Raw genomic sequence first — 24,495 nt, 5'->3', positions numbered from 1 at the left:
ATATATATATATATATATATATATATATATATATATATATATATATATACACACACACACACACACACACACACAATTCTATACTGATAACCAAGCCCAACTCCATTTCTTGGCCTTCTCCCAGGTGCTATCAACTGGCACAATTCAGTTCACCCAAACATGTAATTACACATTGCTAATATTACAGAAGGGTATTCAACTCACTTAAGTAAAGAATGTGGAATGATGCCTTATCCAAGATCATGTCAAATTATAAAGATGTCTTAAAGGAAATTAAAACTAGAAGGTCACACCTTTATCAACTTCTTTCCCACTTCCTGTCTCCCCAGAAGGTTCTCTGATGCTGAGGACTTCTCCATATCCTTCAGGTCATGCACATGCAAAGTTTAGTAAAATGGAGTAAGAACAACTGAACAAGTGAATTTAGGAGAAGACAGGACTCATTTACTGAGCATGCTCAAATTCACTATGCACCAAGGAGTAGATTATAAACCCATACTGAACATTTTTATGCAACTATCTTCTACAGAAGCATGACATCTTAATTACTGTTTGCTTGCAACTCTGATTAAGGGCAAGGATTCTGTGATAACACTACATTAAATCTTCTCAAATTCTCCAGAATGTTATTCCAGAAAAAATAAATCTGAAACCTATGTAGCTCATATCCAAATATGCAAATAAATTTTATTTATGGTCATCTGATATGCTTATAGAGGCTGGAAATACCAAGGTAATGTTCAGGTAGAAGACTTAAGCTAGGAGGACACTGGAAAATATGTTTAGCTAAATTTATAAGAAATTAATTCTCATCTCTTGAGGAGAAATCATGATTCAAATTCAGTACTCAAAACCACATCTTTTATAGAGTAAAGATAAGAAAAGTAATAGGTGAACTTAAGCAAAATAAATTTCTACCAGCTACTCCATCTGCTGTTCTTGGTTGCAGAGCAGACATACGAAGTCCTACAGCATTTGTGGGGACAGCATGATTGAGAGAGAAAGCAAGCAACAATTGTTTCTAAAGTTTTTAGAAACATGACAACCTGATTTCTTCTTGACATGTGCTTTTTTGGCAATTGTCTTTAGAAGAGCCAGCTCATTCACGTAAATGAGTTGTATGGATATGAATTCTCCGTTAAAAGGATGACTGGCAAATAAAAGCATCAGCAGTTGCTTATCTGTCTTAGGCTTGACTTTTAACAGGAAACTTCATTCTTGGAAATTTAAAAACTGCAGACTAACAAGACACTATTCTAACTAAGTTGTAGCCAAATCCATTTATACTCTATACTGTCTACTTCTCAGGATTCTTCATGTTCATCTGGTGCATTTTTTCCTTCTGTAATATTCAGATTAAACATGCTCAGTAATAGAAAGTTTCCAAGCAATCCCAAAGCTCTTGGCTATTACCCTGTCTTTTTTTGGTTTGTGGGTTGGGGTTTTTTTTGGTTGGTTGGTTTTTTTGCCATGCCAAGCAGTCTTTCACCACACAGATGCAAGCCCCAGGCCAGCCCACATGATAACAAAAGATAGTACCTGACCTGATGTTAGGTATATAGGGGATGTGTGTATTGCAAAGAGAAGCTAATACACCCTGGGATAGCGGAAACACACACTAGAATGGAAAGAAGTTCTGCTTGGGGATAGGGAGCCAGGATCCTCCTCCAGCAACTGCCTCACTGACTTCTGCCTCCTCATCTCTGTCCTACCCTCTGTTGTGGCTGCTGCCAAGGTGGGCTCCGGGAAGCCATGCTCAGGGGTCCTGCGCATCAGCACCTCCCCCTCTTGCTCACGTTTGATCCCTAGGTCTGTGGAGCCGTGTTGGATCGGTGAGCCAGGTATGCTTGAGTCAGCCTCGTTTGAGAAGTCAAAGCCATCTGGGATTCAACATATAACATTTTAGTGCTTTTCTATTCCTTTCTTGGCATTCCAACCCAGGCAGGGAAAATAGAAGATTTATTTGGACATGGAACAAACACAAAACACTACCCATGCTTAGTTAAAACTTGTGAGAACATCCACAGAAAGGGACAGGTAGGCTATACTGTAGACCAGAGACTAGCAAATGAATATAATGGCAACTACAGTGAAGACAAACATGACCCAGAGTCCTGAAAAAAGAAGACAGTCACTTGTTGTCCTGGACATCCTGATTCAGCTGAAGACCAGAGGTCATCCAATCCTTTTGCACATGATACAGGGAAGAAGAGAAAAAAAGAAAGAAAAAAAAGCATACCGCAGGAAAACATCATCCTTGTTTTCAGACCCTCAGTTTAATTTTAGGTTATTCTACTTTTTATCTTTAGCCATTTATACAGCTTATTAAAATTAATGTTTTATACATGCAGCAACAAAGCTTTGTAAGTACAACAAAGTGATTTCAAAGCAAGCTTTTTGCTACACCTACACTGAATATGTCATCATATCTAGGTAAATATTACTACATTTAAAAAAAAAAAAACAAATATACAGTCAAGCACACTTCCATACAACATGAGGAAAAATAAGGACTAATTCTAAGCTATCCTATTTTATGACATGGCCCCTCTCTGAATTAGGCCATATGATGGTAGGAGTGTGGTGTTCAGCTTTTCCCACTGCCTTCTGTAGCTTTAGGTAGCTGGAACCCTATCAAGGTCTGGATAATACCATTCATTCCCCGAGATTTGTGATGGGTGGCAACTGAGTTTTAGTGTGGATTAAAGAAATAACTCAAATTCTAAGACGAACTCTAACCCTGCAATTTTATGCTCCATGGAGATAAAAAAGAAATGTTATTAAGCATTTTCTAGCTTCTCTATTTTCTCACCTACCTCATGGGTTATCACCAAATCAAAACCAAAACAAACACCCCAAATGTTCATGTTCATGCAGTGCTCTGAAGATGTAAAATACTATACATTGTTATGGAGTATCACTTTTGAAAAACAAAGAAATAAAAAAACCCCCAACAAACTGTTCTGCAAACATTCAAACTCAGAAGCCAGATTACAGTGATGATGACGAATACAGTACACTACAGCATTTGCTCTTGGCAGAGAAAGCTCACCTTCTCTCCTCCAGCGATGACGACGGATAGAAGCTGTTGTAATAGCAGTCCGAGAAATCCTCGGCACTGTTGGAGTAACTTCTACTTTCAGTACTTTCTGGCCTTCTTGTGATGCATCAGGAGCATCAAAGGGCAGTGAGTTCTTCATGGCATTTGCAACCTAAAATAAAAGTAAAATGCTGTAGTACTACTCTCCTTGATTGCACTAGCAGCAATATTAGATCTCTTGCTGTATACAGAGAGGGAAACAACCACAATTGTTAATTATGCTAGATCCCATACAGATGGGTGGCCCCATCCCAAGATGTTGAAAAGCTCATCACAAACCTAACCCCAAAAATATACCTGAACTTTCTCAAATTTTTTTGAGGTAATTATTTTCTTCCATGTTTGCCACCTGTACTGACAGAGGTAACAACCTACACAGCAAGGTCTCCATCCAAAAGAGATTGCAAAATGACAAGGGAAATACCATTTATGTTTTATGACAAGAATGTCATAAAACTAAGTCACAGGCGAAGCCAAAGAAAACAGCATATGGCCTTGTACACAGGGGAGACAGGGCCAGTTTGCACCCCACCTCACCTTACAACATACTACCCCCCCACTCCTCCAAACAACAACAAAAAAACAACCCTCAAAAAAAAACTAACAAAGGGAATTAGACTGATTAGACCACAGGTACTTGCAAGATTTAAAAAAAAAAACCCCTGCAACCCTAGCAATGAGCATCAAATCATTAAAATGCATTCATCTCTACTAGATTAATTTCTTCTTGTAATAGCCTATGATAAAGTCAGAAGGTTTGTTTTGCAGCTTTGAGAACAAGTGATCGCTTTTGGTGTTGATGTTTTAACCACTTCTTTAAATTTCTCATAAAACGCCTTTGTGGGATTAAAGGTTTACTTTAACTGAAAGTTGCTTTTTAATTATTTTTTTAATGTTTCCTAGTTTACAAGTAAATTGTTCAAGAAGTGAACTTGTGTATCAGCTCTTGAAAACCAAGCTGGGTCTCTATGACGTGCAGTATTCAACAATAACAAAGTTGCTACACACAAGATAGGATTTAAAACTTTAAAAAATAATAAGTGAAAACACTTTGATTTTTTGAAATCTTACTGACTTTATACAACCAACCAGCAATAAAAATATTAAGACACATTTTAAACTTAACATCACAACTTCACTCATAGATCTCATGTTTCACAGACATCTGATTTCCTACATGCTCTTTACTCCCCCCCACTAATGAAGACAGTTGATAAAAGGGTCAGAGACATCTAGACTTAAAATGACTACAGAAAATACAACTTGCTAATCTCTCTAAAATCCTACCTAGCGACAGTTCCCACCATAATTCAGGCAGGCTATTCTCTCCACTACAGTTTACAAGAAGCATTATGCAAAGCAACTTTATATTGCCTCCCAATGCACTTTCCCTTGTATCACAAAAAAAAATATTGAAACTGGAGAGAAGAGAGTTCACTATATGGCAAGAGAAACACATTTATTTAAATACATGTGGTCTGTATGTCTTAAATCCATGTGGTCTACTTGTTAGTTTAAGGCAAAAGCATGTAAGCCCTACATTAAGACACAGATAAAACCATAAGGTCGACTATTCTGTCCACTCAAATGAAATACTCATCTGTTCTAGAATATGCATCTTTGCATGATACTCCACTTTTCTGACAATGCATACATACATTTTTCTTCCTTTTAGACCATGTTCTTTTTCTAAGAATAGCTGTTTTGTTTATTGTATAAAGACTTGTAGTTAGCTGATGGAGTAGTATCAACTGTTTAGCACATCACTAGAATCAAGTATTTCCTAGTTTTATGGTGTAAGCAAAATTTTCATAGGTTCCCCTCAACCTAGTGACAGAATTAATGCACTTTTAAACCTCATCAATAATGTCTTGATATTCTGAGGTTGCCAGAGGCCTTGCAAATGTAAGGGACATTCAACAAATTCCCTTCAACTCCTAAAGCCTATATATATATATCAAATCTGCTTCACTAATTAAGTTGTCTTTTGTATGCATGTGTGAAAACATAAACTATGAAAAGTCTACTAAACCACTGGAACACACCCTATTGGCAAAACTTTGCATTGTCTTGTGAAGATCTCAGATAACGTTTGAGAAAAAGAAACATATCAACCCATATGTCATGCTATAAAAGCTCCATGAATTGAAGGTGTTTGTTTGCATTACAATAAAGTAAAAGTGATTTTCCTATAAATTACAATATGCAAACCATCCAACAACCATGAGAAGAAATTAAACTGTTTCAAACAATAAAGCCACAGATTACAGGATATTAACTAAATCAAAGACTTCACTTCCTGGAGGGCAGGTATGACTGCCTTCTTGTCTGACTTCTAACCAGCACAAATGATTAGTGGCACCATCACAGAAATCCTTATTACCATTCTGACTTCCACTTGTCCAACACTGATTTGCCCTTTGCTAGTCAATTCTCTCAGCATCAACACTTGTTTGGGAACTGCTCTCCTATTTACACATAGGCCTTTTTCTATGCAATCTTCCTGAAATGGTACAAACTGCATTCACTCTATCCTTGATCACATTAAAGACTTCAGAAATTCATTTCTGCTGTACTGAACCAAGGCAGATAATGTACAACAGTATATAATGGTTTGCATTCCAATCTACTCACTAGAGTTGCACCCTCTTTGAAATAGGTACCTTTCTCAGTAGACTGGATTAAAATCTAAAAATTAGGAGCAGCAGGACCAGAAAAATGACAGAGCACTTCTGCTTGCTGAACCTTTTAATAGCTGGCCCTTTCTAAAAGCACAAATTGTACTTCTGCGGACTGAGGAGAACCATAAGAAGATAACAGTCAATGCAAGCGTAAAATTTTGAAATGATCTAAACAACCAGTTTGAGTCACAGCCCTACTTTGACAGAAAAAAAACAAAACTGTGATCCTTTAGGATGGAAAAAAATCTTGCTCACTATGTCTAATCCAGCACTGAAAGGCAGGAAAACAAAAAACACAATTCAGACTTGGCAAGCCAAGTCTGCAACTACTGATGATAAAGGAGGGCTCGTTTCAGGCCAGACATCCACTCTTGCCTACCAGAAAGGAGCTCTAATGAAAAGAACATCCAAAAAAAGCACTAAATACATCAGTAAAACACTGGATTGAGGTGCTGTCACAATAGGGACTTGCTGATCCATGCTTCTTGTGTACTGGACTAAGAAAGCCTATGCGCCTCTGCACTGGATACAGGGATTTCCATCTGAACTGAGTGCAGAACTCTTGTGTTCAGAGGAAAAGACTGACTGACCAGAACTGAGCCACTCCCCATGTCCAAGCTAGCTCTGTAGTAATAACTAAGTTTTGGTGATTAGTTTCCCTCTGTAGAAACTCCCAGTTTTCATGACTAGGAAACCAATACCCAGTGTTTGTTAACAGAGATACTTTTCGCAGAAAAAGTCTATCCCTTGCATTACTTCCTGTCCTTTCCAGTGCAGTCTTGACCTGGTTCAGCCAGGATAGAGTAAAGTTTTCCCCAGCAGAGAGACAGGGGGAAGGGATCTCCAGACGGGTTATTCATACCATGCTGACGTCAGGTCTGGGGGCGGAACCTTTTCCTTACTCCTTGGTGGGTACGGGAGGGAATTTGGCTTTCCGTGACTAGCTAGCGGTATTTCTTTGTATATCGTTTGTCTTGTTCACTGTTATTGCTGTTTATTGTTGTTACCATTGATACTGTTGTTGTTCAGATTGTTCTATCACTCTGTTGTATTAAATTTCTTGTTATTTTAGCCAGGGTCTGTGTCTAACTTCCAACCCGACCGGCGCGGGTTGGGGAGGGGCAACGGCCACATGGTCCCTGATCCCGGCAACGATTAAAACTTGCACAAGTCTCTGGGTAACAGAGAAAGAACACCGCTTTTACATTACAGGTATTTCATAGCTTTCTAATTCTGCTATTTCGTTTGGGGTTTTGTTTGTTTGCTGTTTGTTTGTTTTTGAAGTCCACAGGCAATATAAACCTGTTTAAGTAAGAACATGGATCTCTTATAGTAAAAAATATTTCTCCAAGAGACACACCCAAACACAGGGACTGTGATGTTTCTCATTGTAATGAGGACTACTGGTATTCCACTGATTCCACTAATAATCCTAACATGGGGATTTACCTGAATATTAAATGGACTTCAAAGAATTTGCTGCTGTTAGGAAATTCTAAGCAGAAACTGAACTTGAACCTTACCTGGCGTGTTGCACAGGCAATGTTTTATTTGGTGCCAGTAGTTTTAAGTTTGAAGTACACAATTTTATAATGCTGCTCAATTATACACACCACCTGGAAAGTGCATTGAGGTGAAAGGACTCCAGCGTTTGAAAAAGTCAAATTGCTTGAATATATAGCATGAGGCCAAGGATATGCAGGTCTTTTTTTTTTTTTCTTTTTTTTTTACAAAACTGACTATTTCTTAAAGCTGCTTTTTAAAAATAGCAGTAAAACAAGACAGGAAGCAAGATAATGATCAGAGTATTATGGAGAAAACCCCACAGATGTGCCTGCACACATATGCATGAAGAACTAGGGAAGGGAGAAAAACTGATAATGGCATGATGTCACCAACAGCAGACAGTGGGATGAAGCAATAGTAGCTCTGGGGAAAAAGATGACATTCTAGAATATTCTTATAATTAGAAGTAATCTCTAAGGACAAACTGATTAAAAATGAACAATGAGAACTGAAAATTGTCATGTCATTAAATTTCAGATCCTCCTACACACTTTTTAAATGTAGTAGTTTGATACGGTGGCCAAATTCAGCAGGTTCAATATTTAATTTAAAACTTTCAATCTGATGGAGCAATGAGTCAGTTCCAAAAGGAACCAACTATCATAATAATTCAATGGATACCAAGTGTTTAAAATGCAGCATTGTCAGAAAGCTTGCAGATAAATTTTACAGCCAGTATTAATTCATCAAGACAATAATTCTATGTAATTTATTGCAGAAGAGAAGGATCTCAGATTGCCACATAAAGATTTTTCGCAATTCACTCCTTTCTCAATTATGTAAAAAGCAGTGAAATTTTACTGCTCTTAGTTCAGAGCCCTAAAGGCTTCTAGCCACAATCTGTATGCAGAAACTGAGACAATAGTCTATTTTATTTTCCTTAATTTTCCCTCTTATTTTGATTTTTATTCCTACATCTGACAAAAAAATCCCTCCATTCCTTCTTATCCTTTCCAATCACATCCACCTGCATCTAGTCCAGTTTCACAACTTTTGCCATTTCATTTCTCTCTTTTTCTGATTAGAACAGCAAGTATAGTGGGAACTGAAAAAAAAAAGCCAACAATCAGAAGAACTCCATTCTATTGCTGCTCATCCAAAGAAAGTAAAGATTAAGATCTGTGACTTTGATCAATCGAAATCTGACACTGACTCTGGAGATGATGCTCCTTTACACTTTCAGCTCTATCCCATTGTTGCATTTTCTACTGTGTTACCAGTTAAACCACACACAATATTCTGAGCCCTGATGAAGATCTAGAAGCAAAGAAAACACCATTTTTGCAACCCATGTCCTATGACATATAATAATTCAGTTAAGATTGTTTGAATCACTCATCAGTAGCTTATGCCAAAACAACATAAACATTTTGATCCAACTGTAATACATTAGAAAACCCTAGCTTTCAGCATCAATGAGTCCTAGGAGATCCCAACACCCTAGCTTAATACTCAAGCAGAAAAAGTATGGTATAAATAGTTACGTTGAAAACCACTTGCATTTGGGAGTGCAGTAAATAGCCACAAATGCTTTCATTACCAGTCCACTTCAGAAACACATCCATACTCCTCTTAACCAAGCCCATAAATTGCAATGGATTGTTCCTTACCAGCAGAGGCTGTGAGTAGAGTTCAAGCTGTGCTCTGTAAATTATGTCCTCCAATACCTCCTGGCCAAGATCCCACTGACCATTATATCTAAAAAGTAAATAAAGGTATTTATCTTTCATATCTTATGAACTCAGACTTGTCTTTTTTCTGCCCAAATCCAGCTCTTCAGTTCTTTGCTTATGTAGGAAGTTCATCAACTGTATGTACACACAGTCCCTTCTTTTAAAAGTATAGACAAAGCATTTTTTTATTAATCTTGTTGGTGTAACAAAAAAGCTGCTCTCACCTCCAAGCAAGACAAAATTGATGCCATAATCAGGACAAACATAAAGAACTAAAAAATTAGGTCAAAATGTAAAGGTTAATACTAATAGCAGAACTGAATTTCCATCAGAAATATATTTTTCTACCTCAGAAGCTAATGACATTCAAGAGGTCTGCACTTTATCAGGTTATCTTGGCATCCAAGCTCGTTACGCTTGTGAACAGAAGGTATCTGATGGTAGCGGAAACTTGGGAAAAGATGAAGCCAGAAGCCAAACTCTCCTCAGTACCTACTGATGGCCCTTCACCACCTAATTCAATGCTGACAAAGACATTTTCACATTTTCAGTTGGCTGAGCGAGCAATTAATGGGAAATATACTAATCAAGTTATAAACTTGTGTTACGAGTTTAACTTTTTTTCAGTCATAAAACAACTAACATTTATATTCTAAGTCATGTAAACCCAGACATTTCTCTTTATACAAAAACCTCATCCACTTACATAGCGTAATAGACACCTGTCAGCAACTGCACCATGAAGTCAGGGTCTAACACCACTCTACCACACTGTTCTTTCCAGCGTTTCTCATGCTGCCGTGGAAATCCACTCACACACAGCCTGAAAAAAACACACCACTGTAACAAAATGTTAAACCCACAAAGACTACAAATGTCATTGATTCACAGAGATTTTAGTTAATATTCAAAATATAAGTATACAACATAGAACATCATTATGTTGCTCTCTCAACCATTAAAGCAGTTTTATAATCGTGCATTGAGATGTGACATGCTGATAATCCAGCGCTATTCCCATATAGCCATTAACTCCCATCTGTTTTCTTCCAATCATAACCAGCTTCTAAAGAGTGAGGGTGGAAAGATGTTCTACTGCCAGCCACCAAGCAGGAGAATTTCCCCAAAATTCAGTAACGAAAACCAACTTTCTTTAAAAGAAATATTTCAGTGGTATAGAAATGTGTCATCTCCCACCTAATGCATGACAACAGCATGCAATCAGATTTTACCTAAAGTCGGATAACACAGATACTATATTCTTCAGAATTGCTCTCAGCTGCCTTCTAAAAAAATTACTTCTGACCCTTGAAAAAGGGCCTGCCTTCCCATATACTGCATAGCACTAAGTCTCTGTAAAAAACAGAATAATTTACTTGTAACTTTAATATCTGAATCTTCATCATGGAAGTAACACATGGCTACTAATACATAACTGATGCACTGTTTCAAAAACAATTTAAAAATTCCTAGCCTATAAAATGCTGTCTCTCTTCTCTACCCAAAGAATGGATCTAATTTTCAGCTGCAGGAAAATTCAACATATTTGGCAAATTTAGCATAGCCAGAACTCAAGTGAATATGATGGCAGTATACCAAGAATTAACCCATTCCCATAAGAAACCACAGGAGAAAAAACAGGCTATAATCTTAACTGTATGTATGCGTTACTACAGAATGCATGTTGGTAGAAGCTAGTCTGATTCCTTCATTGCTACATAACTGAATTCCATGTAATGCTTTTCTTTCATGGCAGTACCATGCTGAAGCAAAGAAGCTAAATCAAAAAGTTTAAAGAGTTTCATCTGTTTGGAGGTAGCAGGAGGAGAGACTTCCTCTCATTTTAGACAAGAATGCTGGTAAAAACAGGCATATCATATATATAAACAGGGAATACCATATATATTTTAGATTTTGCAGAACAAAGAGCAGGGATCTTTGCCAACCAGATACGTCAAAGACTATTCAAGTAGGAGGTTATATAGAGGGCATGTATAAGAGTTAGAGAAATCCCAGTACTGAATTCTCCAGAAAGTGAGAAGTTTTTGTCAGGGAAAAAACAGAAAGGAAGGAAAAAAAAAAAGAAAAGGGGGGGGGAGGGGGGGGGGGGGTGGAGAAACAAACCCCAAACCAAAGCAAAAACTCAAAACATTGGGTAAGCACTTCATATAAATCATCCTCAAAAGTAAGACATTAATATTTGGAAGCAGAGGAAACAGGTGGTATTCCTCACAGGATTCTTAAGCTGACCATACTGAAAAATGTCCGAAAGATATGTAAATCAAATAAATGCAAATCAGTCTGTGTAGCTTCAACTACTTTTCCCAAAAAATTGCTTTTTTTTCCTTTCCAAATAACATTACATAACTAGAATGAAAGCCCATGCAGTAGTAAGGTTATTCATGTGTTTTTTCTTTATGCAAGCACAGCTTCAAATTTCCAATTGAACTGCAAGACTGAACAAGAGTTTAATATATTAAGTTATTAAACACAACAAGTAAATTAATAGTGGTGGTGTTTTTTTTTTTCTGGACGAATATTTAGAAGTCTAAATGCATGCTGCAAGACTATTGCAAAGGCAAGTGTCTCACCTGGAACCCATCCTACAAAGTGATTGATAAGAAGAGGCAGGCATATAGACAATAGCAGAATTGTAGCACAGCATAAGAAAGCTCAGCACCTCAAACCTGAAAGAGACAAGAGCAAAACCTTGTATGGTTTAAGTTCTTAATATTTCATCAGAATTTAACACAAATATTCTACAATTCAGTTTCAAAAAACACCCCACAGGAAAAAGTGTCAGAAGTAAACACACAAATCCTAAAATCCTGTTAAAGGCTCAGTATTAAACACTTAAAATTATTATTACTGAAAGCCACTAACATAGGCAGGAGCTACAGAGAAAATGGCACATGGCATAATACTTTAACAAATTTATAGAACTGGACAAGTCTGCAATGCATTCAAAACTATTTTATCAGTTTTCCTAGAGCTGACTTCAGATATTCAGAGCTGATTTCTCTCATCCTAAATTCTTTCTATGCATTCAGCTCCATTCCCCTTTTCCTCTGGAAAAAGCAGTCACAGCCTCAGAAACAAAGCTGAATTTTGTTACACTTCCAGAAAAATTTGAGTGAACAGACATAAACCCAATGATATTCCTGACAGACACAGAAATGACAGAGAAGTTACTCTCTTCTAAATTAACTAGTGTATATATATTTAGTCTTAATATTTAAGGACTACTCGTTTGCCCAGCGAAGCACCTATATATTCACATACCGGTTCTGTGCTGTGAAGGTTTCTCTTTGAGGATGAAGATCACTGTAAACTACCCTAATGAGATCATGCTGACACAGGGCTCCTTCAGTTAAAGCCATGGATCCAATAGTAGAGGGCTAGAAGCAGGTGGTGGGAGAAGAAAGGAAGTAGAGGGGAGAAATCAAGTCATAAGTAAAAAGTGCCCAAAAGCATTAAAACTCTTAATCACCCAAGCCAAAAGACACATTTGCCTTGTGATCTGTAAAAATGAAGATTATTCCAGAATACAGTAGATCAAAAAACATTACCTAGTTTCATTATTATAAACAGTTTCCACACTTACAAACAACAGAGCAGGTGAAAGCACTTTTCAACTTTGATAATTACATATTCATTCATAGTAAATTTTTTTGCAATTGCATAGACCGTTTGTACAGTAACAGCAGGGAAAATAAAACACAATTCCAAGTTAAACTGTATTAAGGAGGAGTTAAAAGAAGGAAAACTCCTTTTACACTAACACACAAGAGGCAAAAAAGTTGCAACGACAACAAAACTAACATCAAAACGGTCAAAGATTTTTCAACATTTATATTCCTTGTCTTCTACTAATGCTATTGAATTCGATTACATTAATTGCAAGCTACTGACACTGAAAACTTCCTGCATCAAGATGTATCTAAAATGGCCTGTTGTATCAACTGGATCCAGTTTTCATTCCTCTAATAGATCCAATTCTGGTTTACCACAGCAGGTCTCTTACCTCATGATATATTGAGGGTTTAGATAACGAAGGGATGGTGAAAGATAAAACTTTATTGTTTCCATCCTTGTCAGCAATTTCCTGCATTAAAAAATAAAATCAATACCTAAACAGAAGTAAGGACATAGGACTTGCAATAATTTTCAACTCTGAGAAGGTATTTAACAAATAAGAAGTGAGATGCCTCGGATCTGATAAACATATTAACACCCAAAGTTTCTATGCGTTTGCAGAACATTAGCAAATTTACATACATATTTAAAAAGGAAAAGACTTATATTACAGACTGCTTTGCAGAATCAGTCTGCAGCACTTAAACCAGCACTGGCTCCGTGATCAGTGTGACTTCATCAAAAGGAAAAAAAAAAAAAAAAAAAAAAGGATAACACTTAGAATAGAATTGCATAGTGGAGCAAGGCTAAACTGTAAACCCAAAAGATACAAACACATGAGGGTTGATGAGTCAAGTGCTGACAACTGGCAGTACTTCATAACAGAGAAAAGGTGAAATCAAGGGGACTGACAAGGTTTCTTCAAGCTTTCAATCAGTAAGCAATACACAGAATGTTTTCTCAAAAGGCTTTCAAACTGGTCAGATTTTATAGTTGCCAGGCTACTACATAAGCAAACCCAGAAGTTTTTGAAGCAAATACACCAAAAGCAATTACATAAGACTACATCATGAAGGAGTCTGAAATCCTCCCTTTTCACTTTTTACAGCAAATTTCTAAACAGTGAACTCTAGTCATTTCAGTTTACGTGAAAACTTAGTCCAAGGTAGCACAGTACTTGTAGTAAGCTTTAAGGATCACAATGGGAGGACAGTTGATAGAATAGCAGAATGCAAAAGATTTATCCTTGTCTTTCACTTTCTAAGTATTGAAAAAATAACTTTGCTCCTTCAGTCTCATTATATGTGCAGGAAAATATCAACAACTTAAAGAAAAAAAAAAAAAGTGGGAGCCACTCTTAATTGTGAGGCCGGTTTCTTCCTGAAGAATGAAGAACTTACTGTCCTTAAAAAATATGAATCACCGACATGACTTTAAAAGGAACTGCAAAAGGACCTTTATAAGAAAATTTTTGACAAAGATAAACATGCTACTTAACTCAGCAAACAGTACCAAAACTCAGCAAGCAGTTTTGAATGTTTCTTCTATTAGAATAAATCTAACATGACTGGATCTTCCAGTTTTTAGAGCTCATCTAGAGACACATAACAAGACTTTTTTTTTTTTAAAGAATCACAGTTTGATTGTTCTGTGCCTCATCATGTGTAGAAACATAATACACAATTTAAAGGAGGGATCTACTATGACAGTAGAGAGAAGCACAATGTTTCAGTATAATGTTTCAAAGTCCTGTAACACATAAATTCCCATTAGGGAATACCTATCTTGGCAGTATTGCTAAATTTATCAGCCTTACAAAATTACAAGAGTAAACATTTCCAGACTAAGGTAAGGATATAAAAAAACTACTTTTTACATCCAATAGCCAAACATCTTTACTTAATTTTACTTATTCTTAAAAATCATCATTGTGCTCAAGACAACCATCTGCCTCAAAAATATACATGCATCTAAGTGCTAGCATGCAGAGTGGTTTTAGCTTCAGATTATCTTCAAAAAGACATACTCAAAGCAAGCAGAAGGGTGGAGGGAAGCGACACATGAAGATTGACTAAGCCTATTGGCCTGACAATTATCTCCATACAAAGCCATATTTTTCAACATTAAGGAGGGCTACTTAATTTCCTTACAAACACAAGTATGCAACAATTCAAGACAGTCCATGAGGTGAGATGAGCCTTTTTAGTTAAAATGTTTGTCCAAAAAAGATTACTATAAAAAAATCTATTTTTGCAGACACATTCTTATTAAACCTTCATTACATTATGCTTTTCTCCAGATTAAATATGTTTTAATGTAAGTATTATAATTTTAAATATGTTGTTCCAATAATTTACTTTATTTTTAGTGATCAGTGACACAAAACCTCTGATCAAAGCTTTCCTCAGCCATTCCCACTTATCTTACTTACCAAGTTGTAAATGCCAAGCAGCAGTGCTTCAATGCAACCATTACTCTGCCTATCCCTGCTGGCAGTAAGACGCAGATATACCCAGATCAACTCTGGCAAAAATTGCAGTGTGAATCTCTTGAGCCGAACTTCAGAGCTACGATAAAGTTCAAAGAGCTGGTGGCAAACAGGCTCCAGGAGCTGTGGAAAGGCAAAAAGGCTAATGAATTACTGTTAGGTTTCTCTAACAAGGGTGAAAGAAATAGCAAATATAGGGCTATATCACATAATCACTGCAACCAGTAAAAGGACACTCCTTGACGGCAAGTAAGTGAATGAACCAAAATGTATCTGCATTCCTTTTAAGGAAATTTATAAGGAGAGATCTGAGGAGCACTGGTATGCAGTACTGGGAAATGTGGCCTTACAACCACTACCATTTTGTGTTTTGAGAACATTATTCTCTAGGGCTGTCAGCATGAGATTTACTAATGAGAGGTACTAATTTAAGGCATGTGACAGACACATGGCTTGAACTATGTGCACCATAAAACTTTAGTGGTGTAGTTTTAAGGTTTATAAAAGCACAGAGGTTAAAGATTAGCTTCTAATGACAGCAGCTAATGAGAAGTCTACTGACAGAAATATGAACTAATTTCTTACCTACAACTTTTTAGTTTCAAACCCAACAAGCGTACATTTGTTCATTATAATGCAAACTGATTTCTCCATCTTGAGCTGTCCTCATTTCAGTACAAGAATCAAAAAAGGCCCTTATCAAGTCAATGTGATAAGTACAAGAAAAACCCTGCCATTGTAGGAGTCTACAAATAGTTAAGATGCACCCACAAAACTGTCTCCACCTTTCCTGTGACTAATAAATTTTTTAATACCACAGTCAAAAACTACACCAAAAAAAATATTGCAAGAGGAGTTTTGAGAAGGTGTGTGACCAATATTTAGTATTACAATTTTAAAAATGGGATAATCTGATCTAAGGAAAAGACTCATGGGATTCAACGTCCAAAAAGACAGAGGCATCCAAGTAACCTTGTAACCTAAATTGTCCATACAGAGGAGCTACAGAGGCCAGAATCTCAAAAAAGTCTTCCTTCTAACCATATATGCTTTATGTAGCTCTCACACATACATACACAATAATATTAAACATTAAATTACACATATAAGTTTTTTTGAGGAATAAAACCCCTACATTTGGGCAACACAATAGCAGCTGTACTGATGAGACAAAAAGGCTTAAGTAGGAAATACCCAGTGCAGAACAAAAGATAAGGCATATACGACTCCTCTTCCAGTACATACTCTCACTCCCAAGGGTATGCATCTTAGGACTTTCAGAGCATCAGCAGTATGTTTCATAGACTTTGATACATTCTTCTTTCATTTAATTTGTCTATTAAAAAAAATCCTAGTACCCAGAATTTTCTGTATGAACTCTTTTGCTATGCTGTATGAAGATGTACTTCTGTGGTTTGTTCTGAACCACCCATCCACTTAGAAAACTTTGAAAAAAATCCCTTGCTATCAGCAGAGGGACAGACATTTCTACAAGTGATTAGTTTGAATGTTTGTGCAACAAGCAATTGCACATTGAATGTGCAATGCCATAAATCTGTAAGACTGTACAACTTCACATACACATATTTAGACATGATATTTTACTCTAGTATATCACCAACAGGAAACATAAATTTTACAATTTTCTATCATGATAGCTGCCTTAACAGAGCATCACCCAAGAAAGGGTGAACACATGAGTTTTATTTCTAACACATAGTATTCTGGTCAATAAAGCATTCAATTTTTAAACCACTGATTACGTAAGTCATAACATGACATCTACACAAAATAAAACTTTACTATTGGACAAATCTCTTACACAAGTCTCTGATATAAGTACCTTGTGTAACAAGGCTTCTGATTAACAGCCTAGTTACCCTAAGCTAAAATCCTGTTTTTACACAACAGGAACAAAGAAAGACAAAGAAAGAGAGGGAGAGAAGACAGCTGACACTGACAGTGTTGATAGAAAATGAGATTAAGTCCAGTCATTTGGAGCACAGAGATTTTTACAAGCCATGCATAAAATACCTCACCATTTAACTTTTGGTTTGGGATCTAAATGAAATTAGAACCCCATAATGCTTCCATTGCAACCATTTTAATAAAACAATGCTAGGGCTTTCTCTGTCAAGCTGAGCATATTATCTCTAGTACATTTATTCCAGTATTTCATACATATATAGTACTTTATGTTCAAAAGATGCATGTTCTTTCTTAATATTTACTTAGAAACTCGTCCCCAAAAGTGACACTAATTATTAAAACCATCTGTTACAGTAAACCTTCAAATTCTCAGACACAGAACCATATCCTTGTTTTATGAAAGGCCTAGCACATTTCATAGGTTCAAATAAATAAATAAAAAGTTGTTAACAAGTAATTCAGAGATCACTGAAAAAAATTTTGTAGGTTTCCTTTAAAAGAAAATAAACAGCTATCATAAAGAACAATAAATCTCTGGAAACAGTAAATACAAACATATCTGCAAGGAGATAACAGGTACAAGAAAAGCTAAACAAATATTATCAGAAACAAGATATATGCAGCAGCATTGCTATAAACAGTACTTCTATTAGCTTAGAGAGGACAGCAGCCCAAAGCTGTTTCCTATTTTAAATTAACCAGTCTAACCCAAGTCCCATTAAAAGTAGAAAAGAATAATTACCTTTAGCTAATGTTAGATAAGACTCAACCAGAGCAGTTACTGAGTTTATTCTACTCCCTTTCAAATGAAAATTCTATAAAATTAGTCTTTTAATTGAAATCATGCTCCCTAGAAAGATAACAAGCAATATGGTGCTGGTGCTGCAAGCCTGTAAATACTCCCCATTTCTAGTAGCTGCCATATGTTCAAAAGGTTTAACAGCTGCAGATTACTTAGGTGAAAACCTGAATGTTGTTTGTAGCAACTACCATAGCACTTTTGGTGTGTTCAGAGCTTTAAGGCCACAAGAAAAAAGCTGCCATCACAAAGACACTACAACACATATTTTCAAAGCCATGAACACACAATGTTTTCTATCAAAGTACAGTATGATTGTCTCCCACCTGGAAACACAAAACTTGACACTGTAAGAAAGAACAGATGTCTTCCTTGCATCCTAATTATCTGGCTTTTCAGAGAACCAGCCTCTTCCAATTAATTCTCTGCATATAAATATTGAGAAGAAAGACACCAGTTAAACAGAGGAAATGGGGCTTTTGCCACCAGTAGTTGGTGTATACATGAACTGGCACACACTTTCCTAATTCTGAAGATCTTTCAGTCTAAAGCCAAAGGAAACTGAGTAGCACAAGAGTCAGGTAAAAAAATCCAAAGTAAAAAACCCTCTTATATCCATCTCTCTCTTCTGACAAACTCAAAAATTATATTAAAAGAGCTTTCCTATTAGCATAAACAGCAACTAGCATAACAATTACAAACCTAATTTTTAATGTCTTAAATATACAGTAGGTAACAATGACATGATTTACTGACTTCATTTTTACACCTCGCAGAGATACAGACCAGTCATGCTTTAAGGAAGCTGATGAATAGCTTCAGTTTGGCTTATTTTACAATTTTGCCAAATCTTAAGAGCCATACCTTGAAGTTAAATAGAATATATTATAAAAGGCATGACAGATTGGAAATCTCGCCTTTTTGAAGAATTCAGCCATGGTAGAAAAATAATGTGCTCATCTTAGTCTTAATTATAACATAATGGGTAAAATTAGTTATTATTTGGAGAGTACTGGGTCTGGGAGGTGCTTGCCATTGCAAAGGTGATCTCATTTTATTCTAAGGCTGAGTGTTCCAAGTTAAACCTAAATAGCCCACATGGGAACGTTCTGTTCCATTCATCATCTTCTCCATATTTAAAAAATTTAAAAGAAAAAAAAATATCAGGGAATTTCTTAAAAGGTAAAAAGTAACAATTGTATTTAACTTGACCGTATGCTTGTCTTCATTTGATAGCTCTCAAATTGATAGACAGTTGTCAAAAAGAGAAACACTTTGATTGTTTGTTTTTGTTCCTAAACATGCTGGTTCCATGTTAAATTAATAATCCTGGTCTTACCAAGATAGAATTATGTGATTCTAGAAAAATTCATGTTTGCCCTAAAGAGTTTGCTCCTTGCAGGAAATTTTAAAAATAGGTCAGCTTTATGATTAAGTTGTACTAAAAAAATTACTTGTCCCGCAAGTTTAAGAATCCAGCAAGTACATTTTTATAATAGTCTACCACATAAGCTTTATCTTCATAAGCAGTAATCCTTCTAACAAATAATGCCCTACAAGGCATATTTTAAAAACGCCTCACTTAACACAGAATTATGCAAAGTAATTAATTTACTATGGTTATACTCCTCTCACACAAGTAAGTCTGGAAGAAGTGCAACAAGGAAACACATACTGCCTTAACAAGCAGAACCTGAAGTTCGCCAAGTCTGGGATTGCTTCTGTTATACCTGATACCAGAAAACCGGGCCCAAACAGTAAGAGCTGTTCCAAAGAGTAATATTTGACAATTTTTATTGCATCAGTGTGCAATCAGATTACTGTCACACCCTTAAGAAGATACTCTTTTGCAATTCTGGTTCTTTGCATCATTAAAAAAAAAAAATTCTCAAAGCAAAGGAAAGCTTTTACATTTTCAGAAGTACGCACACACACAAATACATATATACTAAAAGACAACAACAATGGTGGCTTCAGGTTGGAGAGTAAGGGTAGTTTCAGGACAAAAGAAGAAGGTCACTATGCAAGTTATTTGTAAGACTGAAATGAAGTTGACAGCTATGAAGCTTTTTTTTTATTGCATGACCATTATGCAATCTTCTTTAAGTTCAATCAAGCATTCAACTTCCAAAAGCAGCTGAGCTGTGCTTAGGAAAATAAAGAACAACTTTTCTGTGTACACTTGCCATTTAATTTATAAATATACAGGAAATTACAGATGATAAAACAAATATTTTGAAGCATTTTAACTAGTTTACACAACAGAGAACGGTATGCTTGCACAATTTATTCAGAAGTTATATTTCACACACTTTTCCAGAAATGCTTATAGCAGAAGCCAATGGGGTAGAAAGCTCAGTTTAACATAATTTGCAAAATTAATTATGTACAAGGGTAAGCTAAGTTTTCTTTGTGTATATTTATGAGGCCCTGGTTCTGCTCTTGTTTACAGCAGTGTAAATCAAATTACACAAAAATGATACTACTATAAGCAAAAGAAGATCTGATTTCGTTTAATAGGATTTAATAAACTGATTCCATGGTCCACTGTAATAAGCCACCAGGTGAGAAGCATATTGGCCTTACTGAGTTTCACTGTAAGGACTACTTTGTCTCTGTTACGACTGAAAGGTGATTCCTGGGGAAAAAAACCCACACAAACAAATTCAGGCCAAATCAAGTATAACAGTCAGTTGTGGTAATTAAAATCTAGCAGATAGCCTAAACTGTATTTTTGGGAGCAGATGAGGTTGTGTCTTACCAGAAAGGTGTTAAAGCAACTGTCAAAAAACAGGAGAGTAAAAAGAGAGATGATACACGTTAGATTCTGTCAGAAAGAAGAATCAATCTTCATCTACACTTCTCAACTTCTCTAGCTTTAGTTGTAGAGGTGGAAGATACAACAAAATGAACAAAAATCTCCTACCTCATTATTTGGGTCTTGAATGACCTTATAAAGAGCTGGTACCAGTGGCTTTTTTCGGTGCAATGTAGCTGCATAGCTGGAAATTTGTGTTTCAGGTAATGCCTAAAGAAAAAACAAACAAAACAAAAAACAGTGTTACCCTGACAAATCAATGCTCCCAAGTATTAAAGATCTTCACAAAACGATTCAGTCTCATCCCAACACCAAGAAAAATTCCTTAAGTTCAGGAAATTTTCAGACTTGTAACCTAGTTCATTCTGTACAAGTTCTTCTCCATACGAATAGCATTGGGGTGCACGTACCAACTTTCAGGGTTAAATCCAAAAGCAGTTTCAGATTCATCTTTCATAAAATCATTTGCTCCAACTTGAAATGAGGACTCTTTCTTGATATTCTGTATTTACAGGCATTTTTCAAAGTCTTTATCAAATCAACTCAAATTATTTAATAAGTGTGGGTAATCTAGAATAAGAAGGGACAGCCTCAAGTCTCACTAAGAAACCATATCTGTGGATTTTCTATCCTTGGCTCCTCAACAAATTTCCAGCAACAGCACGTAATGACTTAATGTGTATCATCAATGATGTGAGGAATTACTAATTCTTAATTTAACTAACAGATTCATTTTGTATCAGTCATGAAATTCAGGTTTTTTGTTTATGCATTATCATGTATTTCACTCAGCATAATTATCAATATGCAAAATATCTTAAAAATACTTCAGATTCTTCATGACAAAACAACTTTATGCAGACCATAGGAAAAAAAACAGCCAAATATTGTTAACCCTTCTTAAACTCAAAAAAATTTTACTAACATTTTAAAAATAAAGAATTTGCTTGATTAGAAATTTGGGTAGAGTTATTGGGCTGTTAGTTAAATTCTATCAGTTTGATTCACACAGAAACATATGCTTAAAAAACCCACATTGCTATAGTGGTGTTCTGCTCTACAATAATAAACAATAAAAATAAGCTACTATTAGAACATTGCATATTATGTACTGGCTGACTCATTTACATGGACCTTTGCATGCTTTATGCATTAGTAGTAGTTGAAAGATCAAGTAAGATCTATGTTAATTATAGGGGTTTTTTTTAAAAAAAAAAAAAATCAGTGCTCTGTGGCACAAAGCCAATGATATAGCTATCATTTATCCTCTCAGCTTACCTTGAATTCTGACAGCCATTCTTCCACGACACCTCGTTCTGATCCCAGCATTTTCTTACTACTTTTGCTTCTCTCACCTTCAGAAGGAAAAATAAGAGTTCTGGCAGCAATACTTAGTTTTGTAAAATCCTGCCCCAATGAAAAGCTGTTAACATATTTCCAATAGAATTATATAATATCAAACAATATGAAAAGTTGAATTTTAGACAACTGGTCCCATTTTCTAACAATGATTAAACTGTTCTCTTCAGACTTTCAGTCATAAATACTGCACATAAATGGGGGAGGAGGAAAAAGAAGGATTCAGTGCTTCAGGCCAAAATGTACATTATTTAAGACAAACACATCATGCCATTCTTGCTCCCTTACCAAATATAGTACAAAGCAAAGACAAGTGGAACAAAGTGAAGAGCATCATGGAACAAATTATGAGAGAGATTGTAATAACAGTTCTAGATACAGTTCAAAGTAAAGCAGTTTCATAAAACCAGTTATTAGAAATCCTAATGGCAGAACTTTGCTCCTTAAACTTTAAGAATTTTGAGGCTTCTTGTTCAAACGGCAAGATTTAGCTCTTCTAAAAGTATGTTGGAATTCTCAGAAACAAAAAAAAAAGTAAACTTGCAAGGACAACTGTGGTTCTTATTTTCCATTTAATATGCTACCGTCATATCCTAACATCTTTTGAATTCTCATAAATTTAATTCTCAAGGCAACAGCAAGAATGTTTAAAACACAAGGCATCATTAGACACCTTTGCTTGATGTTTCAATAGGTCTAAGCAACATGGGTTGTTTTGTCTTTCTGCATGATCTCACAAGTCACAAAATCGCAAGTTTGTCGACAACCCCAAGCTGTGTGATGCAGTTGACACTCTGGAGGGAAGGGATGTGTCACCCAGAGGGACCTGGACAGGCTGGAGAGGTGGGACTGTGCAAACCTCATGGAGTTCAACAAGGCCAAGGGCAAGGTCCTGCACATGGGTCAGGGCAATCCCAAGCACAAATACAGGCTGGGCGAGGAGTGGATTGAGAGCAGCCCCGTAGAGAAGGACTTGGGGGTATTAGTGGATGGAAAACTGACTGTGAACCAGCAATGTGAGCTCACAGCCCAGAAAGACAACTGTGTTCTGGGCTGCATCAAGAGAAGTGTGGCCAGCAGGTCGAGGGAGGGATTCTCCCCCTCTACTCCGCTCTCATGAGAACCCACATGCAGTGCTGTGTCCAGCTCTGGGGCCCCCAGCATCAGAAGGCCATGGACCTGCTCGAGCAGGTCCAGAGGAGGCCATGAAGATGACCAGGGGGCTGGAGCACCTCCCCTGTGCAGACAGGCTGATAGAGTTGAAGTTATTCACCCCAGAGGAATGAAGGCTCTGGGAAGATCTTATAGTAGCCTTCCAGTACTTAAAGGGGCTACAGGAAAGATGGAAGGGGACTCTCTATCAGGGGGTGTAGTGACAGGACAATGAGTAACAGTTTTAAACTGAAAGACAGTAGATTTAAATTAGATGTGAGGAAAAAATTCTTCCCTGTGAGAGTGGTGAGACACTAGAACAGGTTGCCCAGGGAAACTGTGGCTGCCCCTTCCCTGGAAGTGTTCAAGGCCACATCAGATGGGGCTTTGAGCAAGACTGTATTTAAGAATAGATTAGTATTTGTTCAACGGAAAATGAAGTGAAATAAGATATAAAAATTGTGTTAGGAAGCTCTAGCATTTTGCATGGCCCTTGGCAGCAAGTCATTCAGAGATGAACTGCCTAAGAACTGCCTAATGGTTGGACTAGCTGATCTTCAAGGTCTTTTCCAACCTGGATGATTCTGTGATTCTGAGATTTCTAAAGCATGTTTAAATACTCTAAACGATAGCAGATTCAGAATTTAAATTAATCTAATGTTATTTCAAGTAACACTTGGGTGACTTACTTCAGCAGAAGTGCTGACAATAATTCTATAAAATAACATAACAGAACTGAATAGTTCTCTGCAAACAAAGGTTTCCAAAGACATCCTTTTCAACAAATAGGAAAAGAGGTATCAGTCAGAGTGAGATATGTATGTAAGTTAATTTAAAACACCACAAGACACACTACAAAAAAGTTGAGGTTTAGTTCACTTTGCCTGGAAAAAAGTTTCTACAGGAAGTGCAACATTCAGCTTTACCTCTTTAACGAAGTCAATTTTCTAATGGAGGAAGAGAAGGAGGAATGCAGCAGTTTTTCAACCTGGGATGCATTTGTCAAGCCTTCAAGTACTGCCCCGTTTTCTGAAAGGTGAAAAGAAACTCCAATGATCACAAAATGAGGAGAAATATAGTAAAGAAAAATGTAATGTATATATTTTTTGACTTTATAAATCAAAGTTTATCAAATCCACTAAAGTGTATCTGTGTCCTTCTGTAACAAAGCAATTTGCCATTAAAAAAACCCCAAAATATAACAAAAAAACTGCTCAGCATTTGAACAGGGGGAAGATGGAGAATTGCCTTCATCCAAAAAAGGGCTTTGTCACCTATGTGCAAAATCCTTACA

General features: G+C 36.4%; 1 protein-coding gene across 6 annotated transcripts in view; it reads right to left on the bottom strand.

The window, feature by feature from the left end:
- Window positions 1-24,495, bottom strand: part of FAM126B (family with sequence similarity 126 member B) — a 54,517-nt gene that overhangs the window by 6,084 nt on the left and 23,938 nt on the right. For 4 of the 6 annotated variants that reach the window (XM_026853289.1, XM_026853285.1, XM_026853288.1 and 1 more), the window contains 11 exons: window positions 24,128-24,230; window positions 21,969-22,045; window positions 20,799-20,900; window positions 15,088-15,267; window positions 13,045-13,125; window positions 12,303-12,418; window positions 11,612-11,707; window positions 9,727-9,843; window positions 8,958-9,045; window positions 3,053-3,212; window positions 1,713-1,880 (listed from right to left, as the gene is read on the bottom strand). In XM_026853289.1, the coding sequence (XP_026709090.1) occupies window positions 1,713-1,880; window positions 3,053-3,212; window positions 8,958-9,045; window positions 9,727-9,843; window positions 11,612-11,707; window positions 12,303-12,418; window positions 13,045-13,125; window positions 15,088-15,267; window positions 20,799-20,900; window positions 21,969-22,019 (1,159 nt within the window). In that variant the 5' untranslated portion in view covers window positions 22,020-22,045; window positions 24,128-24,230. Of the gene's footprint in view, window positions 1-1,712; window positions 1,881-3,052; window positions 3,213-8,957; window positions 9,046-9,726; window positions 9,844-11,611; window positions 11,708-12,302; window positions 12,419-13,044; window positions 13,126-15,087; window positions 15,268-20,798; window positions 20,901-21,968; window positions 22,046-24,125; window positions 24,231-24,495 lie in introns of all 6 variants that reach the window. The other 2 variants (XM_026853286.1, XM_026853290.1) reach the window with 2 other exon arrangements.

The sequence above is a fragment of the Athene cunicularia genome (genome assembly GCF_003259725.1).
Source record: "Athene cunicularia isolate RWA chromosome 7 unlocalized genomic scaffold, athCun1 chr7_part2, whole genome shotgun sequence".
NCBI lineage: Eukaryota > Metazoa > Chordata > Aves > Strigiformes > Strigidae > Athene > Athene cunicularia.
This window is presented reverse-complemented; position numbering and strand designations above follow the sequence as displayed.